This window comes from Chroicocephalus ridibundus, chromosome 1, assembly GCF_963924245.1.
Source record: "Chroicocephalus ridibundus chromosome 1, bChrRid1.1, whole genome shotgun sequence".
Classification (NCBI taxonomy): Eukaryota; Metazoa; Chordata; class Aves; order Charadriiformes; family Laridae; genus Chroicocephalus; species Chroicocephalus ridibundus.
Genome location: NC_086284.1, coordinates 36,819,673 through 36,839,684, shown reverse-complemented (window position 1 = coordinate 36,839,684; position 20,012 = coordinate 36,819,673). Strand labels below are relative to the sequence as shown.

At 43.1% G+C, this 20,012-nt stretch overlaps 1 protein-coding gene across 2 annotated transcripts in view; it reads right to left on the bottom strand.

Annotated features, from left to right (window-relative positions):
• Positions 1 to 1,911: 1,911 nt before the first annotated feature.
• VWA8 (von Willebrand factor A domain containing 8) overlaps positions 1,912 to 20,012 on the bottom strand; it is a 204,453-nt gene continuing 186,352 nt past the window's right edge. For both annotated transcript variants that reach the window (XM_063335017.1, XM_063335028.1), the window contains exons 42-45: positions 19,487 to 19,645; positions 9,312 to 9,410; positions 6,085 to 6,323; positions 1,912 to 4,196 (exon numbers count right to left, since the gene is read on the bottom strand). In XM_063335017.1, the coding sequence (XP_063191087.1) occupies positions 4,088 to 4,196; positions 6,085 to 6,323; positions 9,312 to 9,410; positions 19,487 to 19,645 (606 nt within the window). In that variant the 3' untranslated portion in view covers positions 1,912 to 4,087. The remainder of the gene's footprint in view (positions 4,197 to 6,084; positions 6,324 to 9,311; positions 9,411 to 19,486; positions 19,646 to 20,012) is intronic.

The following is a 20,012-nucleotide window of genomic DNA, read 5'->3' as shown; positions in this document are numbered from 1 at the left end:
TGCTTCCATGGGTTGAGTGCTGTTACTACACAGGGGCTGAGAGGGAGAAATGTTGACCTTCCTTGTCTAAAAGGTTCATTGTCAGGGCAGGAGAGCGGGTTTGCTCTCCCCAGATGCTGGCAGAAAGAACAGTAAGTGATAAAATGCAAGGGTTTGTGGGTTGGTCTTTTTGTTGATGTTGGTTTTTGTTGGTTTTGGTTTTTTTTTTTTTCCAAAGACAGGGCCAAAATAGACATGTTTGCCGCAGAAGCAGAATTATCTAGGAGCCGAACAACAACTTCCACTATATTTACAGCAGATAAAACTGAAGAGCTTTAACCTATTTACGCTGAACCAGTAGCATTTAAAGCACTAACCAAAGCCTGAACCTTTTCTAATCTAGAGGTTCTGTACAACAATTATATTTTCAAATAAGCCTTCCAGATTCGATACACGGTTAGGAATTTGACTTTTATTCCTCAGTAAGTATCTTCTACATTCCCATTTTTATAGGGACATTATTTATTAATAAACACAACAATGTGCAATAGCCAACACAGCACAGTCGCTTGGGTTATTTAGTTGTCCAAATTATTTTAACACTTGCTTTGTATTAATTCAAAAAATAATCGCAACCGCATAGATAAAGAAAACCTCTAGTATTCTTGCGTCTCTTACCTGTACTCTCAAATAGGCATCAGGGTTCTTTCTTCAGCTTGAATTTGCACATCCAACACCCTCTCTACACCTCCTGTTGTAGGCCTGTTTGCTGGAATATTACGTCGGTATATTTGATCAGCGATTAGGATCTTTGGTCTTAATTTTACCAGGCTAACGGGTAAGCTATAGCACGACATTTGCAATCATGTTTGACACCTAGTGTTGGTAAAGGAAAGAAATGAAAAAAAAAGACTGCTGGAATCAAAGATGACGAGTCCCACCTCACTCTCCTTGCACTTCATGCTAATTCATCACTTTTACACGTAGTCGCGTGGAGCTGTTTATGTCTCTAAATGTTGGCCGGGCTTTGCTCTGACCGAAATCACATCTGCCTGGGTTTTCTGTATTATTTTTTTAAAATCTCAGTTAAATAACAATCCTAAATGACTCTGTACTCCTACTAACTGGTCAATGAATATGAACACATTAGACATACAACCAGAACAGGACCAAAATCTGCACCGTAAGAGGCAGCTGACTATTAAGGCACTACCGATAGGTCAGGACCCGCTCCAACCAGCAGCTCGATTCATTCGCCGACAACACTGCCTTTTCATAAAAACCGATGAGCACGAAAGTGCCTTAATATACTGTGAGAAGGATGAAAAATACCTTAGCGCGCTTTCCGAGGGCCTGAGTGACACACGCCGCCAGCGCACGCGTTGCAACGCGAGCAGTCACTGGTGCTGCTGCTAGTTAAACCCAGCCACGTTACTCTTAAGCGTTTTCCTAATTAAAAACAAATGCGTATCAAGAAGCTCTGCAATTCCCAGGGACGTGGAAGAAGAGTGTTTGCTGAATTTCTGAGCAGCCCAACAGCCCTGCCAGTCCTTGCGAGACAGGGAAAAGCGCAGCTGCTGCTTTGATTTCCCCGGGGCAGCGATGGGCATTAAAGCAGGTGAGAGATGCACGGCCGGGGGAAAATTTTGCCCTGAATTATTACCATTTAGAGAGACGCTGTCGGGTCAAATACGCTCTGCAATGAAGCGTTGGTAAAAGCAAAACCTCAATTCCCTCCTTCTGAAAAAAAAAAAAAGGGGGGAAAAAAAAAAAGTTTTCTTCATCTCTTCTCCTCTTCTCTCAAAATCTACTGGGAACCATTTCCATTCTCTCCCAGCCACCCTCCTGGCCAGGCCTGGCCCTGGACATGCCCATGAAATATGAACCGAAACACAACGGACATCTCCCGAAACCAAGAATAAAACCAAACACTTCAGAAAGGTAACTTTAAATAGCATGGCATGAAATACAATTTACAAGGATAATCAAAACCAAAAGGTTTAAAATCGGATTTATCCTAGAGTTTCACTTAAATAACGCTATTTTTTTTTACAATAAAGATAACAATAAAGTATCATACTGCATGTAAATCCAAGGCGAGAAAGTTTATCCACTCAAGTAATCTAGAAAGGGTACTAATCTGCTAATTAACAGCAATAAAATGTTTCTTTTTTGAAGGGCTGCTGGCAATAAAAGCAGAGGTGCCGAAGGAATTTCCATGTAAAAACACATTTACTAACAGACTTATTAATATGCCAATTCTTTATTGCATTTAGTATCTCATCATATGTGTACAGGACCAAGATATTTATATTTTGAAGCGTACTTCCCCTTGCTAGCCGTGTCTGTGTGTGTGTGCGTGTACATGCATTTGTCCCAGCCAGGGGTAACCTCCTCGACCTTCTCCTCCCAATTCCCTTCTCTCCAAACAGGAATCGCATCTTCAACCTCTTTGTTTTCACATCTATAGTTATCATAACAATACAAACAAGCCTTTGAAAAACGTCTTCCGTCCTCTCTTGCCATAGAGAGTTTCAAAGCTGGCCAGGCTTCGAAACACGTCCTAAATAGGGGACATTTTTGATGCTCTGGTAAAGATTTTTGCTGCAGGACGGATGGAGTAGAGAATGACCGCTAGCAACCGGACCCTTTAAAACACCGATGGTTGTATTTAACAAGACCAAATTAATTTGCCTCCTCCTCTCCAAACACACTGCTCACAGTGCGGTTTGAGCAACTGTGGGATTAAGAGAAATATTAGAAGTGAAGTATTGCAATTGCTCCTTCAGATTTTTAGAAGTAGAAGTTTTGGGGTTTTTTTTTAGAAGTTTTTTGTCTGTTTTTCTATTCAGTTACCCTCAAATTAACATCAGCAGGCTATCAGTGACGACGCACACCCCCTCATCCCAGCGTAATTAAATCATACATTCAATTCATCAAGTATTCCAGTGCTCCTGATGCACTACAAGATATCTATTCTTTGGCAGATAGAGAGGAACTATCGCCCCATGGGACCTGCCAAACACCAGCCGATTGAATTATAAAATAAGTCTTTATAACTATCCTGGATATTAAATATACCCCCCCTCCCCAGATAGCTTGCTAAAATAAAAATAGATTTTTTTTACCCTTTCTTTATAAAAAAGAACTCATTTCCCCATGGCCAGATCTCTCCTCCAGCCTCATCTCCAAAAGACCCAAGGAACACAGATCATGAAGGAGCTCTAGCAAAGCACCAGTAGTAACTTAAAAGTCTCCCGACCGAAAAGGCACCTCCACGTACTGAGGCCATCCCAGGGAGTGGGACAGCATCATCTGTCATGCAAAGGAAACGTGGCAGCAGTTCCCTCCTTGGCAACGCTGGCTGTTGGGTTCTTCAGACCATTTTGACCCTTTCCCCTTACTTTTCACAGGCAGAACTGAAAGAATCTATTTTTGTTTTGTTTTCCTTCTGAAGAGCCACTTTCTCTACATCTGACAACCGAGCACCGTGCCTGATCAGATAATGAATGTTTACACGCCACGGTCAGTGTTTGCAAACTGCTCCATTGTTCCCAGCATCCAGCGGTGAAGCCCCGGTGCCTCGTCAGGACAAGAAAGCAACAGCAGAGGAAGGAAGGGTTTCCTGCCCGACAAGAGCAGGCCTGTTTAAATCAGAGATGGAGTTAACTACCCATTCAAACGTAGGCACAAGAAACACTGAAACAGATTGCCTGGCTCTGCCTTGCATAATATTAGCAAAACCCAGCGAACCGCGTTTAATAAAATAGGGCGAGATGATAGCGGAGCGCTGGCAACACGGCAGGCAGAGGAATGATCACAAACCGTCCTTTATTTGTTTGTCCCTCCGGAAAAAACATTCGCTCTGTTGCCATCCGGCGATTTACCTCCGCCCCGCTGCAATTCTTTGAACGTGCTATAAGTTCGGTTGAGAGATTTTTGGGCGAAATTTTACAGCCCGGCTGTCATGCAGATTTGGGTCGCTTTGCTGATTAGAGAACAGTATGTATTTTATTAAATAACTATGTTTATCTGCAGCTTTAGGGTTTATAACTCCAGCAGAGTGGGTTTTCTTCTTTGAATTCAGGCACGGTGACATCGGTGACACTTAGGCACTTGACAACATGGTAGATGTGAAGATCTGCTGCAGAATCTGGGGGATCTCTTTGGTATCCATGGCAATGAAAGACCGACCTGCTGGTAGCGTCCTCTGCAGCCTAAGGAGCAGAAGGAGAGACAAGACACAATTACCATTTCAAATCATCTTCCCTACCACAAGCCAGGCTTCCTTAAGAATGGATGTTTTTCCTTTTGAATACCTTCCCAGCCCATGCCGTTCACGTTGCTGTCACCATGCAATTAAAGGCTTGGGAAAGAAGCAGAGGGAGGAACCACTGAGAGCGGCTAAGTCACAGAGGTCCTTTCAGCAAGATAATCAAGAGCCATTCTCGAGATTCCTATTCATGTCCTCTTTCTGACGTGCAAAAACTCCGTCTTGATCAAGGTACCAGTGACCCCACGAGGTATTACCACAGCTGTTTTTTTTGAGGGCAGCTAGAGATTTACTCTGGAAATGAAGATATTGACTCTAAATACATCACCATGAACCCACAGCTCTTTCAGTTCAACACCTCCAGTGATTCTAAATGCGCTCTTTGTATTTCCCCTTTGAGATCGCAGCAGATTAGATGGAAAGATATTTTTCTGTCAATATTAGCTTGACACATTTTTATTCACAGCTTAACCCTCCTTAAAAAAGCTAAACAAGATGCATGTTACAAACCCCATCTCCCCCACGTCCCGTCAGGAGGCTTGGAATTTATTTTTTCACTGCTTTTTTAAAGGAGTTTATGCTCCACGCTATTTCTCCAATGCTAAGACTCACTTTTAAAGCGAGTTTTTAAAAAAGCTGCAACAGAGAATTCCCTTCTCCTGCCCCCACAGCGGTTACAGGAAGGCTTTGTCTAATTCTGCACTTCCACGTACATAGAAATGCGTTTCAGTGACAGCATTGTGTGCATTTTCCATCGCCAGTGAACTCGGGAATTTGAACTAGGGCAATTATACGATCTCCTCTTACACAGCAGGATTACGGTCAACGCTTTTTTTTTTCTTTTTCTTTTTTTTTTTTTTAATTCCTAGCAGAAGGAAAAGGACTTTCTGTAATTATAATCTTTCAGAATGTATTCTCTTTTTAGGCGTAACGCAGCTCCGAGGCACAGACCTGCAGACACGACTAACGGCGGCTGTGCAGCTGTATCTTTCAACCCTTTTCTGACTAAAACTAGTTACTCAGGGCCAATTCCCTTTGGGCCTTCTCTCATTCTGCTCTAGTTGAAGAGCCGAAGAGAAGCAGAAAAGGCACTGTTGATATTTGTGGCTATACCAGCTCTTTGCTGCATGTACTGGTCCTCAGTGGGTATGGAACTGAGGGACACCTGACATAGAATTTCCCTCTTTTCCCCTGTGCCCAAACAATTTAAAGTGAAATTACGTAGTAGCACTAAAAATAGGTGTATTGGCTCAGATTCGCTGAAGAATTTGTCTCTAACAGAAGGGGAATATCTGAGTCAAACTTCTGGCAGTTTTGAAGACCATTAAACTCCAGCTTGTCTTGCTCTAATCTCTTTTCTTAGGCACCCCCACACATTCAAAGCACATACTGGGCAATGGCAAAGGCACCATGTCTCCGTCATGATTACATAGTGATATCACGTACGGGGACAGTGCACAGCCTCTAGTGGGAGGATGGCTTCAGATGCTCCCTTTGGATGAACAGAATGCTCTGAACTAGCTGGCCATTTTATGATTAAGGTGGTGAGACACTGGAACAGGTTGCCCAGAGAAGCTGTGGACGCCCCATCCCTGGAGGTGTTCAAGGCCAGGCTGGATGGGGCTTTGAGCAGCCTGGTCTAGTGGGAGGTGTCCCTGCCCATGGCAGGGGGTTGGAACTAGGTGATCTTTAAGGTCCCTTCCAACCCGAACCATTCTATGTTTTTATGCATGGGCAACTATGCCTAACTCCACTGCAATAAAAGCACAGTTTAGATTTATGATGAATGGAAAGAAAGAAAGTTATATTAGGCATAAAACAAATATACTTACCTATCTGCCTGGTCTCCTAAGGATCCTATAAATATGGCAAAAGCATTGACTTGAGCATTGGTGGTCAAGACCTGGGCAAACCTTGCTGGCTGAATACCGTATCGCTCGAGATTTGCATCACTCAAGACGATAACAAAATACTCGTCAGCCTCTTCCTTGGCGATTTCACGAATGGCATGCTCTGTCCCTTCCAAGGTATGGTCTCCACTCATGCAGAACTGAGCATGGGCATGCATGATCTGTGTGCACAGCATATCCAAGTGGAAATATGTAAGATGACTTTAGGAATAAACATTCCTTTCAGCTTGCACAGAAGGGAGTAAATATTCAGCTATGCTATATTAGGGGATGCTTCAGATATTGCAGAAGATGCAGCTTTTTGTACACAATATGTTGCATTTTAAGACAGGCGTCGCTTCTTAAAACCACAGTGGTTTTAAGACCACAAACAATACCTGAGTACTCAGGGAGCTGGTGGGAGAGCTCACCAAGCCTCTCTCCATCATTTATCAACAATCCTGGTCAACAGGGCAGGTGCCAGATGACTGGAGGGTGGCTAACGTGATGTCCATCTACAAGAAGGGTCGGAAGGAGGATCCAGGGAACTACAGGCCTGTCAGCCTGACCTCGGTAACCAGGAAAGATCATGGAGCGGATCATCTTGAGTGAGCTCTCACGGCAAGGGCAGGGCAGCCAAGGGATCAGGGCCAGCCAGTATGGGTTTAGGAAAGGGAGGTCCTGCTTAACCAACCTGACCTCTTTCCATGACCATGTGACCCACCTTCTGGATGCGGGGAAGGTGGTGGACGTTGTCTATCTGGACTTAGGTAAGGCCTTTGACACTGTCCCCCACTGTATTATCCTGGAGAAGCTGGCGAATCATGGCATAGACAAGTGTACTCTTCGCTGGGTTAAAAACTGGCTGGATGGCTGTGCCCAGAGGGTTGTGATTAATGGGGTGAAATCCTCTTGGCGGCCAGTCACGAGTGGTGTCCCTCAGGGCTCAGTTTTGGAGCCAGTTTTGTTTAATATCTTTATCAATGACCTGGATGAGGGGATTGAGTGCACCCTCAGTAAGTTTGCAGATGACACCAAACTAGGTGGGAGTGTTGATCTGCTTGAGGGTAGGAAGGCTCTACAGAGGGACCTGGACAGGCTGGATCGATGGGCCAAGGCCAACTCTATGAGGTTTAATAAGGCCAAGTGCCGCGTCCTGCATTTCGGTCACAACAACCCCAGGCAACGCTACAGGCTTGGGGAAGAGTGGCTGGAAAGCTGCCCAGCAGAAAAGGACCTGGGGGTGCTGGTGGACGGCCAGCTTAACATGAGCCAGCAGTGTGCCCAGGTGGCCAAGAAGGCCAACAGCATTCTGGCTTGTATCAGGAATAGCGTGGCCAGCAGGAGCAGGGAAGTGATGGTGCCTCTGTACTTGGCACTGGTGAGGCCTCACCTCGAGTGCTGTGTTCAGTTCTGGGCCCCTCTGTACAAGAGGGACATTGAAGTGCTGGAGCGTGTCCAGAGGAGAGCTACCAGGCTGGTGAGGGGTCTGGAGACCAGGTCATATGAGGAGAGGCTGAGGGAGCTGGGCATGTTTAGCTTGGAGAAGAGGAGGCTGAGGGGAGACCTCATTGCCCTCTACAGCTACCTGAAAGGAGGTTGGAGAGAGGTGGGGGTTGGCCTCTTCTCCCAGGTGAATAATGACAGGACCAGAGGAAATGGTCTGAAGCTGCGGCAGGGGAGGTTTAGGTTAGATATTAGGAAGAATTACTTTACTGAAAGAGTGGTCAGGCACTGGAACAGCCTGCCCAGGGAGGTGGTTGAGTCACCATCCCTAGAGGTGTTTAAGAAACGTCTAGATGTGTCACTTCAGGGCATGCTCTAGTGGCAGAGATTGTAGGTTGTTTGGTTGGACTCTATGACCTTAAAGGTCCTTTCCAACCATGAAGATTCTGTGATTCTGTGATCAAAACCCATGCATGGACATAATTAGATTGGGCCTTAGGGAAGGTAAAATGCTTTGATTAGCTGCAGTTTGAGTAGCTACATTTCTATGTATCTAAGGAAGAAAACAGGGCTTAATTTCCTAATGGTGTGACCAGCTCCTGCCTGTTTATAATTTGCACTAGACTTCCAAACCCTAGTAGTGTCACAGTCATTATCAAATATCTGACTCCTGACAGTGGCAGCAAGGTTTAAAAATGTCAAAACATTTTGTTCGAGCTTTTATGAAATAATGTTTTAATTGACGAAGCTGTTTCCTATGCAGAAGTCAAGGTATTTTAGAAACATTAAGGAACATTAGAAAATCCAGTCCGTCTAACTCAAGTAGCTGCCGATCTTTTAAACATACTTTTTGAAGGAATTCATTTACATAGTTCTAAACCATTGAGCTGCCAACCAGGTAAATCCTAAAATAGACTCCATTTTTCTTCATCCTATTACAGTAAAATCTTGGTGAATACACTCACTTTGCAATTGTGATTTGACACATTTTCAATCTAGAATTGACACATTTTCCCACTGCTACTGTGACACAGAACTTCTTGAAGGTACCAGGCTAAATCACTGACCTGGGATCCCTCTACAGTCTGAATTAGTCACTTAGGCACTAATGATATCACCACGTGACTCAGGTAGACCTATCTATATGATTGTATAAAGCCTGGAACTTCCTAGGATGTCGGGTAATGGTAGGACTAGAGGGAATGGATTAAAACTAGAGATGAGTTGATTCAGACTGGACGTTAGGAACAAGTTCTTCACCATGAGGGTGGTGAGACACTGGAACAGGTTGCCCAGAGAGGTGGTGGAAGCCCCATCCCTGGAAGTGTTCAAGGCCAGGCTGGACGGGGCTCTGAGCAACCTGATCTAGCGGGAGATGTCCCTGCCCACGGCAGGGGGGTTGGAACTAGATGATCTTTAAGAATTGTTAGTGTTGGAAGGGACCTATGATTCTATATCCTTTGACAGGTAGTTAAAATGACACATTTATGACACATCAGTCCAGAAAAAGGCATATCTAGCTTCTACTATTTTGGCATAATTTATTTTCTGCCACCTCTCTGAAAAGTCCTGTTTCAATTTCATGCAAATACACAAGATTTTACTTTCTTGCCTTTCTTTTATTTTACTCTCCTTACGTTTCGCATTCTGTGACCCACCTACAGTTTAATCTTTGCAGTCACAAAATCCTCAATTATCCAGCAACACTTATCAGTAGGATTTACCTTAAGAATCTCTAATCTTTGCTTATTGTTCTTGGGAACTTTGTCACTTCCAACCAAGGCGATGTCGAAGCCATCTCCTGAATGTCCAACAATATCGTACTGCAAGAAAGAAACTTCATCAGTCATCTGTTAGTCACAAATGGCCCTCGGGTCACAATGACACAAGACAGATCAAAGGCAATTTGCTTTCAACAAGAAAACCCAAATACTGTTCCCCGCTTCTGTTCATGAGCTGCTTAAGGGAACTACTTGCAATTTCTCACCAACATGAAAACACGGGAAAGGATTGCTAAATAATGAAATTAAAGAACAGTTACTTATTTCCATGGTCTGTTTTTCACATCACCCCATCAATTGCAGAGCGTTGATGCATAACATCAAGACCTTGCCCTCTCACATTGTCCATGTATTTTTTTAAAGTAGCAATTTTCATCCTCTTGAGTCTGACACACAAGAAGTGCATTGTTTAAGAGTAGCTCCCATGTTTGATAGATCTTTTTTGTGACCTCATTCTTCTCTGAAAAGAAAGTATTACAAGCCTTCCTTTTTGAAAATCAGCACTCCTTATTTTTGTGCCTAACAGATCAAAGTCGCTGCTCAAAGTATGTAGAGAAGTGAATTCCAAGTGTCTCTGTATGTTTTCAGAGATGATGTGCACATCATTCTCCCGTGAAAGATGCTGCAAAAGTGACATGTAGAGCTGTGATAGTTCAAATATCTTGTTGAACAAATAATGTAACATTGGGAAGGGCTTTGTTTTATGTGAGAGTTTTATTGTCTTTACATGAAAACCAAGACAAGCTGAGTTATGGCAAGGTCCTGACCTGCCCTTTGTGTTGTAGATGTGGCAGTCACCCCAGGGAGAACTCATGAGCATGACAAAAGCGGATTTCAGAGCTGTCTACACCAAGTAATAAAGCACAGTGCACGGATCCTGAGCCCGAAGAGACGTGAGCTGGCAGTTCCTCGACATGAACATGCCTGTATTTCCCCCTGACTAGCTGGTACAGACCTGTCTTTAGTTGACAGGGAGCCCTTGTGCAATATTTTGCCTTTCTGTTATCTTTTATTCAAGTGCCGCATACAGGTCCCTGACAGGCTCACCATCCCTAATTCCTACATAATCAATTCATAAAAGGCAGGTCTGTTCCTCACAGTTTTTCTGTTCTTTCTTTCTTATCGAAGACCACTTTATTTGGTATAAGTTGGGTCCTGTAGACTGGGGAAATGGCATTCTTTATCAACAAAGCTCTTATTATTTGTTTCCACATCACTAATCTGCTTAAAAACATATCAAGAGTAAAAGAAAGCTACAGCAGCTGGAACAACACTTTTAAAGGTGACACCTCCCTCTGCAAAACAGCAAACATGCCCCATACTATAGCTTATGTCACCCAAGGTCAGACCATTTTATGACAGCCTCACATAACCCAGACTTCCTCCCCTGGGCAAATCTTTATATAATCTGGTCCCCACGCTATCCCATTTATTTCTGCTCTGTTGGCTTTTCCCATTCCTGTTCTCAGCTCTTCCATCTCTAGTATTTGCTACCCAGCCTCATGTAAAGCTTCCAGTCTGACACATGCTTGCTCTTCAAAACCTATTTCTTATCACCAGTAATGCTTCAGACTCTCTCTTTCTTGATGAATATTTAACTGGTGCTTCTGTCTTCCTCAAACCATTATCTTTCCTGGCGAAAAGATGTGGCAAATGAAAATACACCAGTTTTGCGAATAATGTTGAGGTTACATTCATCATACTTCCAAATTAATAGAGGAATACATTCAGAATGTGAACCACACTAAAAGACGGCGTGCATTCATATTGTTTTAAAAACTAGAGATCATTCAAATCAGAGGAACTAAATAAAGCAGTCGTTTAATGGAGCAGAAAATATACGGCGCTAATGTCATTCTTATGCAATGTCAGAAATGTCCACAAATCTTCAGGGTAGGCTCTTAATTATGAAACCCCTGCACGTCCTTTTCTGAGCAGTTTTGTGTTCAGTATAATTTTTAAATCAACAACCTAATTACATAGAGCAAAATGCTGTCACTCTCCTGTGCAAAAAGAAGGCTGATTCCTTCGTAATGAGCTCCTTCCCAGCATTTCGTGGACCTCTCCCACCGGGTGTCCTGGTATCAGCTTTGCCATATTGAGTTCATGCGAGTAGGCCAAACTTTGCTACTTGGGAATACCATTTTGGTTCTTGGCACACACGAGTAACAGACCAACCTTTCATCTGAAAAAGGCTGGATTTAAACTCAGCGTGACAGTCTGCGTTAAGGGAACTGCTGTAGCTCCTAGCTGAAACCCCAGAGGTTGACCCTACGGTTGGAGCCCCTCCACATTCTTGCACGAGGCGGGAACGTACAACCTGGGTACAGGCAAGGTGAGGCTGAAATAATCTGAGCAAAATATTGCAGGCACGTAAAGGCGTTCACCTGGGAACGTCATGTCCTCTCCGTTCCCTCCTCGGGTAGCTGCTTATTATTCTCTGTGTGTGCCCATGCATGCGCCTGAGTACGTATACTTATATTTAACAGATGTGAACTGTTTCTTTGTTTCTTTGCTGACATTTTACTATGCTATTTATGATTAAAAAAAGTATGGTGAGGCAGCAGGGAAGAAGTGGCTGTTTGCTTTGTCCTGGCTGCTGCATTCCGGGTCAAATAGGGCCTCCTTAAAAGCAGGGTAAGATCCTGCTGAGCTGTGGAAGAGATGTGCTGTGGTCACCAGCCCTCGCGTGCTGGTCCTCACAGTCCTCTGATCCCCCCAGAAGTCAAGTCAAGGACCAGAACAGCCCAAACCTAATGAGTGTGAGGTTGCTTTTGGGCAGCTTAGCTCCCCAAAATGTGAGGTTGGATAAGTACTCGTGCCCCAGTGAAGAAGGGGATGGAAATGTAGCAGCACTGATTGACTTAAGTCAACATAGGGCTGCGGCCTGGGAGACCCTGTGACCTCATTCAAGGTCACAAGCCAAGCTTTCGAGGTGACAGAGGGAGATGTTTGCCCAGTGGAGTCTATGGAGCCTACCACAATTTAGGAATACAGGGTTTGGGGCGGGAGTAAAACTGGAGCAAAGCAGCCCACTGCAAGGGCAAAGAAGGAGGACTTAAATCTGTCACCCAGGTTTTCTTTCAGTAAATTATTACCTCCTCCTGATTTGTGTTCTAGTAAAATGAACCCTTGGTGATTTGATGTTATCTTGGAGCGCTCATTTTAAAGAGAAGGTGCAGACAGCTCCACAGCCCTGGCCAACTGGGGACCCCAACACATGCAGGCACGTGCACGCTTTGTCAGAACCAGTTCCCTTCCTCTGCAACCCGAAAGACGAGCACAGAAAAAGGGCCTCTGAGAAGCAAGGATCCGATGCATTTTTCTCAGAAATTCCCTACGAGAATTCACGTGGATGGTGTTACAAGTGAGAGAAGAGCTGTGATACCATCTTACTCGGAACTGACTTCTGTTTCGTTTTACAAAATAGACTGCAAGCACAGGCTCTCAGGAAAATACATGCTTGCCACAGTGCAGGCTTAATTGAATTAATTTATTATTGTGGTAGACAGCGGCTTGTTTTCCAACAGCCTCAGGTACACCGAGACAAGAACTGCTCTATTCAGAGCCGTGAGTACGCAATATGTAAACACGTCTCTTGAAATAGCATCATTTTGTTGGTTTCTTTCCTTACAGGTTAAAACAATCCCTATTCCACTGTCACATTTTGCACTGAATGGATGGTTGCTGCTGCCTAAAATGGGTAAAATGGAAGACTTTGTCTTCTGCAGCTGCCATGCCAAAAGGTTTAATTTCTGAAGGCATTTAAAAAGCTGAAAGACGAACGCATGCTGAATGTAAAAGGCAGTGTGAATTAGACAAGGCCTCTGCCGGAGGGCTAGACCTTTATAAATGCGTCTCTTCTTTGGACAACACTGAACACTCTTTTTTTTTCTTTTTTTTCTGAATTTATTTCAAACCTTTTGTTTATTATTTAAAAGAAAGTTTTCTGCCAAGCACATGGAACATTTCTTCTTTTCCCGAATTAACAGTGCTGCCTCCGTAGTACATTTTACAAATGGGGAATGCTGAAACGGGCGTCTAAAATCTGCAATATCCCTTTCATATAGCGATAAATAACAATTCAGGCTTTCCCTGCCTGTTACATAACATGCTATTTATTGAGCCACTTACAATATTTTAAAGGCTTCATAAAATTGCTGTTGGATAATTTACTGGACATGCCTCCTGAATCTGCCATCATGTGTGCAAATGATGGTAATTAGGGATGATACAAAACCGTATGGTTTGTGTGACAGACATAATGCTACCTCAGATAAAACAAAGGACAAACTGCCCTTCTGTACGTTTTCAAATAATTGTCACCTAAAATGAGATGTACGAAAGATGTAAGAACTTTAATCCGGCAAAATAACTTGCTTATTACAACCTATGCATATAAGGGATGCAGCCACGCATTTAAAGGGTCCAAGGGGCATTTGTAGGAACGTATTTAGCCCCCGTTATTAGGGTGAGACTGGGAATGTGGCTTCTGTTACCTCAGTCACTCCCACTCTTTTCTTTAATAAAGCGCTTCAGAGGAGGCGTGGATGAGATGACATTGGAGGAGGGCTTCGAAACATGGCTGTTAATTTAAATGGATTTCCCGACTGTGGGATGAGCCTCTCATTTCCCCCTTGACAAGGAATGATTCACTGCCGGCACTGATGGGAAACGGAAGCAGGCAGGTTGTCCTACGCCAGCAGAAAAAGCTGACAAATTCCTGCTGGCGCTTGTCTGCCTTTTTTTTGAAGGATAACTTTGTTACCTGCTTGGTACGGTCACATACCCAATAGTTAGCTCTTCGGTGTAAGAAGGCAGGGAGAAAGTATTCTCTACCTTCATTCAGTGCTGTAAAGACCAACCATACAATCAACATCATCAGTGATACCAAGGGGTACAACACATGGGGAAAGCTCAGCTGGTAGGATAAAACAACCAAGGAAAAGCCCATCTGATTCGTTCACAACCTTCTTTAGCAGAGAACTAAACCAAGCACCAGCAGAAAAGTCATCCTGAACCACGAATTGGTTTCCAAAGTTTGCACTGCACTTAGACAGCAGAAGGGAACTCTACTATGTAAATCCCTTTTGAACGCTTTGCTCAACAAGCCTGATGGTCCCCCAGGTTCAACACATGGCGTACAAGAAACCCCTCAGATTTGCGGCACATGTTGTTGTGACCCTCGCAGATGGGGCCACAACAGGAACAGATAACAGCAGGCATATCTAAAGGCCAAAAAAAAGTCTATTTTTATAAAACCACTCTTGGAAGGCAAGAAGAGGATAAGGAAGAGAAAGAAAAAAGTGATAAATGGCGGATTTCTCATGGCACGCTACACAGTTGTGTGTTCTTTTCTCTTTTTTCAAATGGTTCCTCTTTTAGACATGAGAAATATATGCTACTTTTGCAGACACACCAAAACTTCAGCTTTGACCTGAGAAAAATTAGTAGCATCTTGCAAAGTGTCCGTGTTTTACAGACTGGAGCCATTGATATTTTAAAACAGTCACTGACTCTCTTACTCTCTAAAGATCTAATTACAGTCATTAGAAACTGAGGAACCGGCACGAGCAGCTGGTTATTGATCGCATTCATGCAGGTGTAGCATCTGCCACAGCAGATTATACGCCAAAAAAATAATATGTATTTTTGAGCTGGAGATTTTGGAAACGCTATTTATTTTTATCAAAGGAAAGAATCTCATTCCTCATATGAGCGCACTGTGTACTGTAGGTTAAAAAGAGATATTTTGCCATAATTATTGGATCATGTTGAGAATATGGTTCAAACATGACTAGTTAATAAATGCCTCTCTTTGTGCTCATTTTGGGGGATGACTTCAGTGGTCAGTGAAACATAAGGCCATATCTTGTTTCCTGTCCTAGTCATCTCTGGTCTGCTCTGGTAGATGTTATGCTTAGAGTGAATCAAATCCCAATGAGGCAGCACAGAGACGTGGCGAAAGAAAAACACTTTTCTCCCCTTGGGCAAAAGCAGCTCTGAAGCTGACAGAGTTCACGCTGGATCTGACCAGCCTTGAATCAAGGGGCTGTTACTGCACCTTCCAAGTTCTCTATCCAGTGGAAGGAGCCCTTAAATGGAGGAGAGCTACCCTAGAGGCAACTGAAGTTGGACAGATGTAGAAGCTGATGGCAACTTTTTTTCCTTGATGTGTCACTAAAATTTCTAGCAGCTTCCTCACCACGATTATTTTAAACATAAAATTGGCCTTACAGTTCTTTTGACTCAGAGATTGTAAGGATACTCCTGTCTTATTATCATCAAAGAGTGGCAATTTTCACATCTAATAACTGCACATGGCTTTCATGTGTTTTTATAAATGGTTAGTGGTTGTTAGAGAGGCACATTTACTATTACAACTAACTGCATTTTGAGCTATTTGCTCAACTAAATACAGGTTTTCATCTATGTGCGGAGCAAAACACTGGCCAATAGCAACTATGGCCAAGCAAAATATAATAATCTGTAATAGCCACAGAGGGATTTGAAAGGTAACGAAACATAGATTTTAAAATCCCAGAACTGAAAACAGTTCATAATGATCTTACTAATTCTGCACAGTGGGCTGTCTGTCTACTTCTACATGTTATTCCTTTACCATGCACCTGAGGGTCATGTCTGGGTTCTCAGCTATAGAGCTGCACAGGAAATAAGGACAGCTGGTTAAAAGACCTTTAAGATCGTTAAGTCCAACCGTTAACCTAACACTACCAAGTCCACCACTAAACCATGTGCCTAAGCATCATGTCTACACATCTTTTAAATACCTCCAGGGATGGTGACTCAACCGCTTCCCTGGGCAGCCTGTTCCAATGCTTGACAACCCTTTTGGGGAAGAAATTTTTCCTAATATCTGACCTAAACCTCCCCTGGTGCAACTTGAGGCTGTTTCCTCTTGCCCTATCGCCTGTTACTTGGGAGAAGAGACTGACCCCCACCTCGCTACGACCTACTTTCCAGTAGTTGTAGAGAGCGATAAGGTCTCCCCTCAGCCTCCTTTTCTCCAAGCTGAACAACCCCAGCTCCCTCAGCTGCTCCTCACAGGACTTGTGCTCTAGACCCTTCACCAGTTTCACTGCCCTTCTTTGGACACGCTCCAGCACCTCAATGTCTTTCTTGTAATGAGGGGCCCATCTACCACTGCACTACATCTATTTTCAGAGTTATCACTTTCTAAAGCACTGTCCTCTGCTGTATAAATGTAAAATAATCCGTTATTCATAACAAGAGCAGAATGGCTGTAGTAGAACAGAATGAACAATTGTCCCCGTGTCATTATTTCCATTTTAGTCAAGATTTTATCAGCTCCTTGATTTTTATCTCCTCCAAACTGAGTAGTTCTTGCCTACTCAGCCATTACTCGTACCTGGACACTTCCATACCCTTTGTAATCTTTGTCACCCTCTTCTTTTTCAGCTCTACAAGAATTTTTGTGAAATGGGGGACCAAAGTTGCACACATTATTCCTGATATGAATGTACTATGGATGTTTACAGCAACATTCTGATGCTTTGTGCTTTATTCTCTGTTCTTTTGCTAATAGCTTCTAACATTCAGTTAGCCTTTTTGACAGCTGGTGGGCACCGAGTGTTCAAAGAACCATACAACATAATTACAAAATGCCTTTGTTGAGCACTGATATATAGCTGAGAGAAAGCACTAATGGATAGCTGAGACTTCCTTACTGAGTATTTTAAATCAAAATTGCTTTCTTCCATCTGCAGCACTTTCCATTTAGCAGCACTGGACACCATCTGCCATTTTATTTCCCAGTCACCATTTATGGCCATGTCCTTCTCCAGAGGAGGGCCACGAAGATGATCAGAGGGCTGGAGCACCTATGCTATGAGGACAGGCTGAGAGAGTTGGGGTTGTTCAGCCTGGACAAGAGAAGGCTCCCAGGAGACCTTATAGCGCCCTTCCAGTACCTAAAGGGGGCCTACAGGAGAGATGGGGAGGGACTCTTTGTCAGGGAGCGTAGTGATAGGACGAGGGGTAACAGTTTTAAACTGAAAGAGGGGAAATCTAGATTAGGTACTAGGAAAAAATTCTTTACTGTGAGGGCGGTGAGGCACTGGCACAGGTTGCCCAGAGAAGCTGTGGATGCCCCATCCCTGGAAGTGTTCAAGGCCAGGCTGGATGGGGCTTTGAGCAGCCTGGTCTAGTGGGAGGTGTCCCTGCCCGTGGCAGGGGGGTTGGAACTAGATGATCTTTAAGGTCCCTTCCAACTCTAACCATGCTATGATTTTATGATTCTCCAGCTTTTTGCAGCTGGATTTCCCTTTTTGTTTTCCCAAACAACTTCATACAACTAGCAACTTTTGTCACCTCACTATCCATCCCTTTTTACAGATCATTTATGAATATATAGAACATAACAATACGGGCTCTGGTCCAAATCCCAACACCAGTGACCTTCCTTCACTTCTTCACTCTAAAAAATGACCACTTAGTCTGTTTTCTATATTTTTAGCAGTAGTTCATTTATCTGAAGGCTCTCCCTTTTATCCCCATAGTATCATTTCTTCACGAGCCTCTGGTGAGGGACTTGGTGAAATGGTTTTGGCTAAGGAGACTATCAACCAACCCTGCTTGTCACATACATGGAGACTCTTCAGAACGCATTACTTCCCTTTACAAAAGCCATGTTGACTATACCCCAGTATATCATGTTTATCCTTGCGTCCACAACTTCTGTTTCATCTTCTTGTGTGCTTGATCCTGCATTTGGCTGTAGTAATATGTGTGTTGCTCAGGTATGTCTGATTTACCAAATATACACAAATTGTGTTGTATAATTACACTGCCCCTGTTAATATATGTAATTGACTTTTCTATTATCAGTGAGCAGGAGATACATGAGCAGCTGAGCAAATAAACCCCTCATTTCCCATTAATTACAGTTGAGTTTCCACATGGCTTCTCTGGGCCAAGGGTCTAAGGTTATGGTTACAGCATTTTTCTCCATCAGGAATACAGAGCATCACTCTCTACCTGGCCTGTTTTCATGACATTTGCAGGAATTTAGTGTCTTTGGGAACAAACCCACGGTTTCTAATTTGATTGAAATTGTGCAACATGCTCTGTTTAAGGGGGAGAAAGCATTATGGTAGCACACCCCTTGTTTCCTTAGAAGAACAGGCTAAAACATAATGCCTGTCTCCTTTTATAGCCTTCTCCCTGACAAATGGAAGTCTGAATGATTGTACTTTAGAAGACATTCTAGAAGCACATGCCTCCATATGGCCTGGTTTGATTTTGTACAGGAGATTCTATGAAAGAACAGAAATCTGTAGGATTACGCTGTTGGAGGAACAACATGGAGCAGACCTGGCTGAATTGACCTGGCCTAAGTTTTCTATTAATTTTGTTTAGGAGATTTTACATTTTGTTCAGATGTATTTTAAGTCTTAACGTTTGAGATGCTCTTCGGTAAAAGCATCGGACAACTTTATTCTTCCATTAAACACTGAATCTGTCAAGAATTAACTTGAGACTGGCCATTACTCTCTTTTTTAAGGTTAAAGAAACATACCCTAGACTTTAGGCTTACTGAGACAAAAAAAAAGTATAAAATTTATTTCCATTTCCTTTGCAGGCTACCACTAAATAACATTTGGAACCTAATACCTTTCAGTACAAGAAATTATTTTCTTGCTTTCAGGTAAATGTAAGAGAACACAAGTAAGGGATAAAGTTTGGTCTTTTCCTGAGACAAAGTACTCCTGTCTGTACTCTGGGCAGATGGAAAGGCAGGGCATCTTTGCATGTCTTGAAGCTCATATTTACTTGTGTTCTGTAGGTTTAAGCATTTCTGCCCAAAGAAACAAACAGATAAATACAGAAAAAGGCAGCAAATTTCACTCACTCAAAGTCTTAAAAGTCTTAGATTGAATTCTCCACTGCTGAAGCCTGTAATGTTTCTTATCCATTCACTAGTATTATTTTTCAGGTTGCTAGAAATAGGTTAATGTCTATATTTCCTTGTGGGAATGAATAACGTTCTTTGGCTGGACTGATTGCTGAAACACTTTTTCCACTGCTGCGCACGGCCTGTGCAATAACCACAGCGCTCCTAGCCCAGCTGTAATTACCTTGAATTTGTGCTCATAATTCTCAAAAGCTTCCATGACCATGCAGACAGCCTCCATGGAGCGTTCCAGCCGTCCATCCACCCCGTTAAAGCGGTACATGCTACCGGATACATCCACCACCAGGCGCAAGCGTTTAGGTTTCTGCTGGGGGCTCCCAGGCTGACAGGGAAACACAGGAGAAAAAAAACCCCAAACAATATAAATGGGAAAGCTAAACATCCGTAATGATAAAACATTTCAGAAAGACAACACAACGCACTCTGCGAAGCAAGAAACTTTTACCCAGCAAATGCCGATTATTTTTTTAAAAAAGAACAAAACCATTTTAACCTTTTTTCTAACTGTTTCAAACCAGTTACTTGACAGATACCTCAATTCATTCTTTCCCCTCGCCTTCAATGACTGGAAACAAAATACCTTGAAAAATTCCACACATGCTTGTCAGGAAAATACTTTTTCTGTCTCAGTTTTGATTCTTAACATTTTATTTCAGTGAACAGACTCTCACATTCACTCTTTCTGCCAA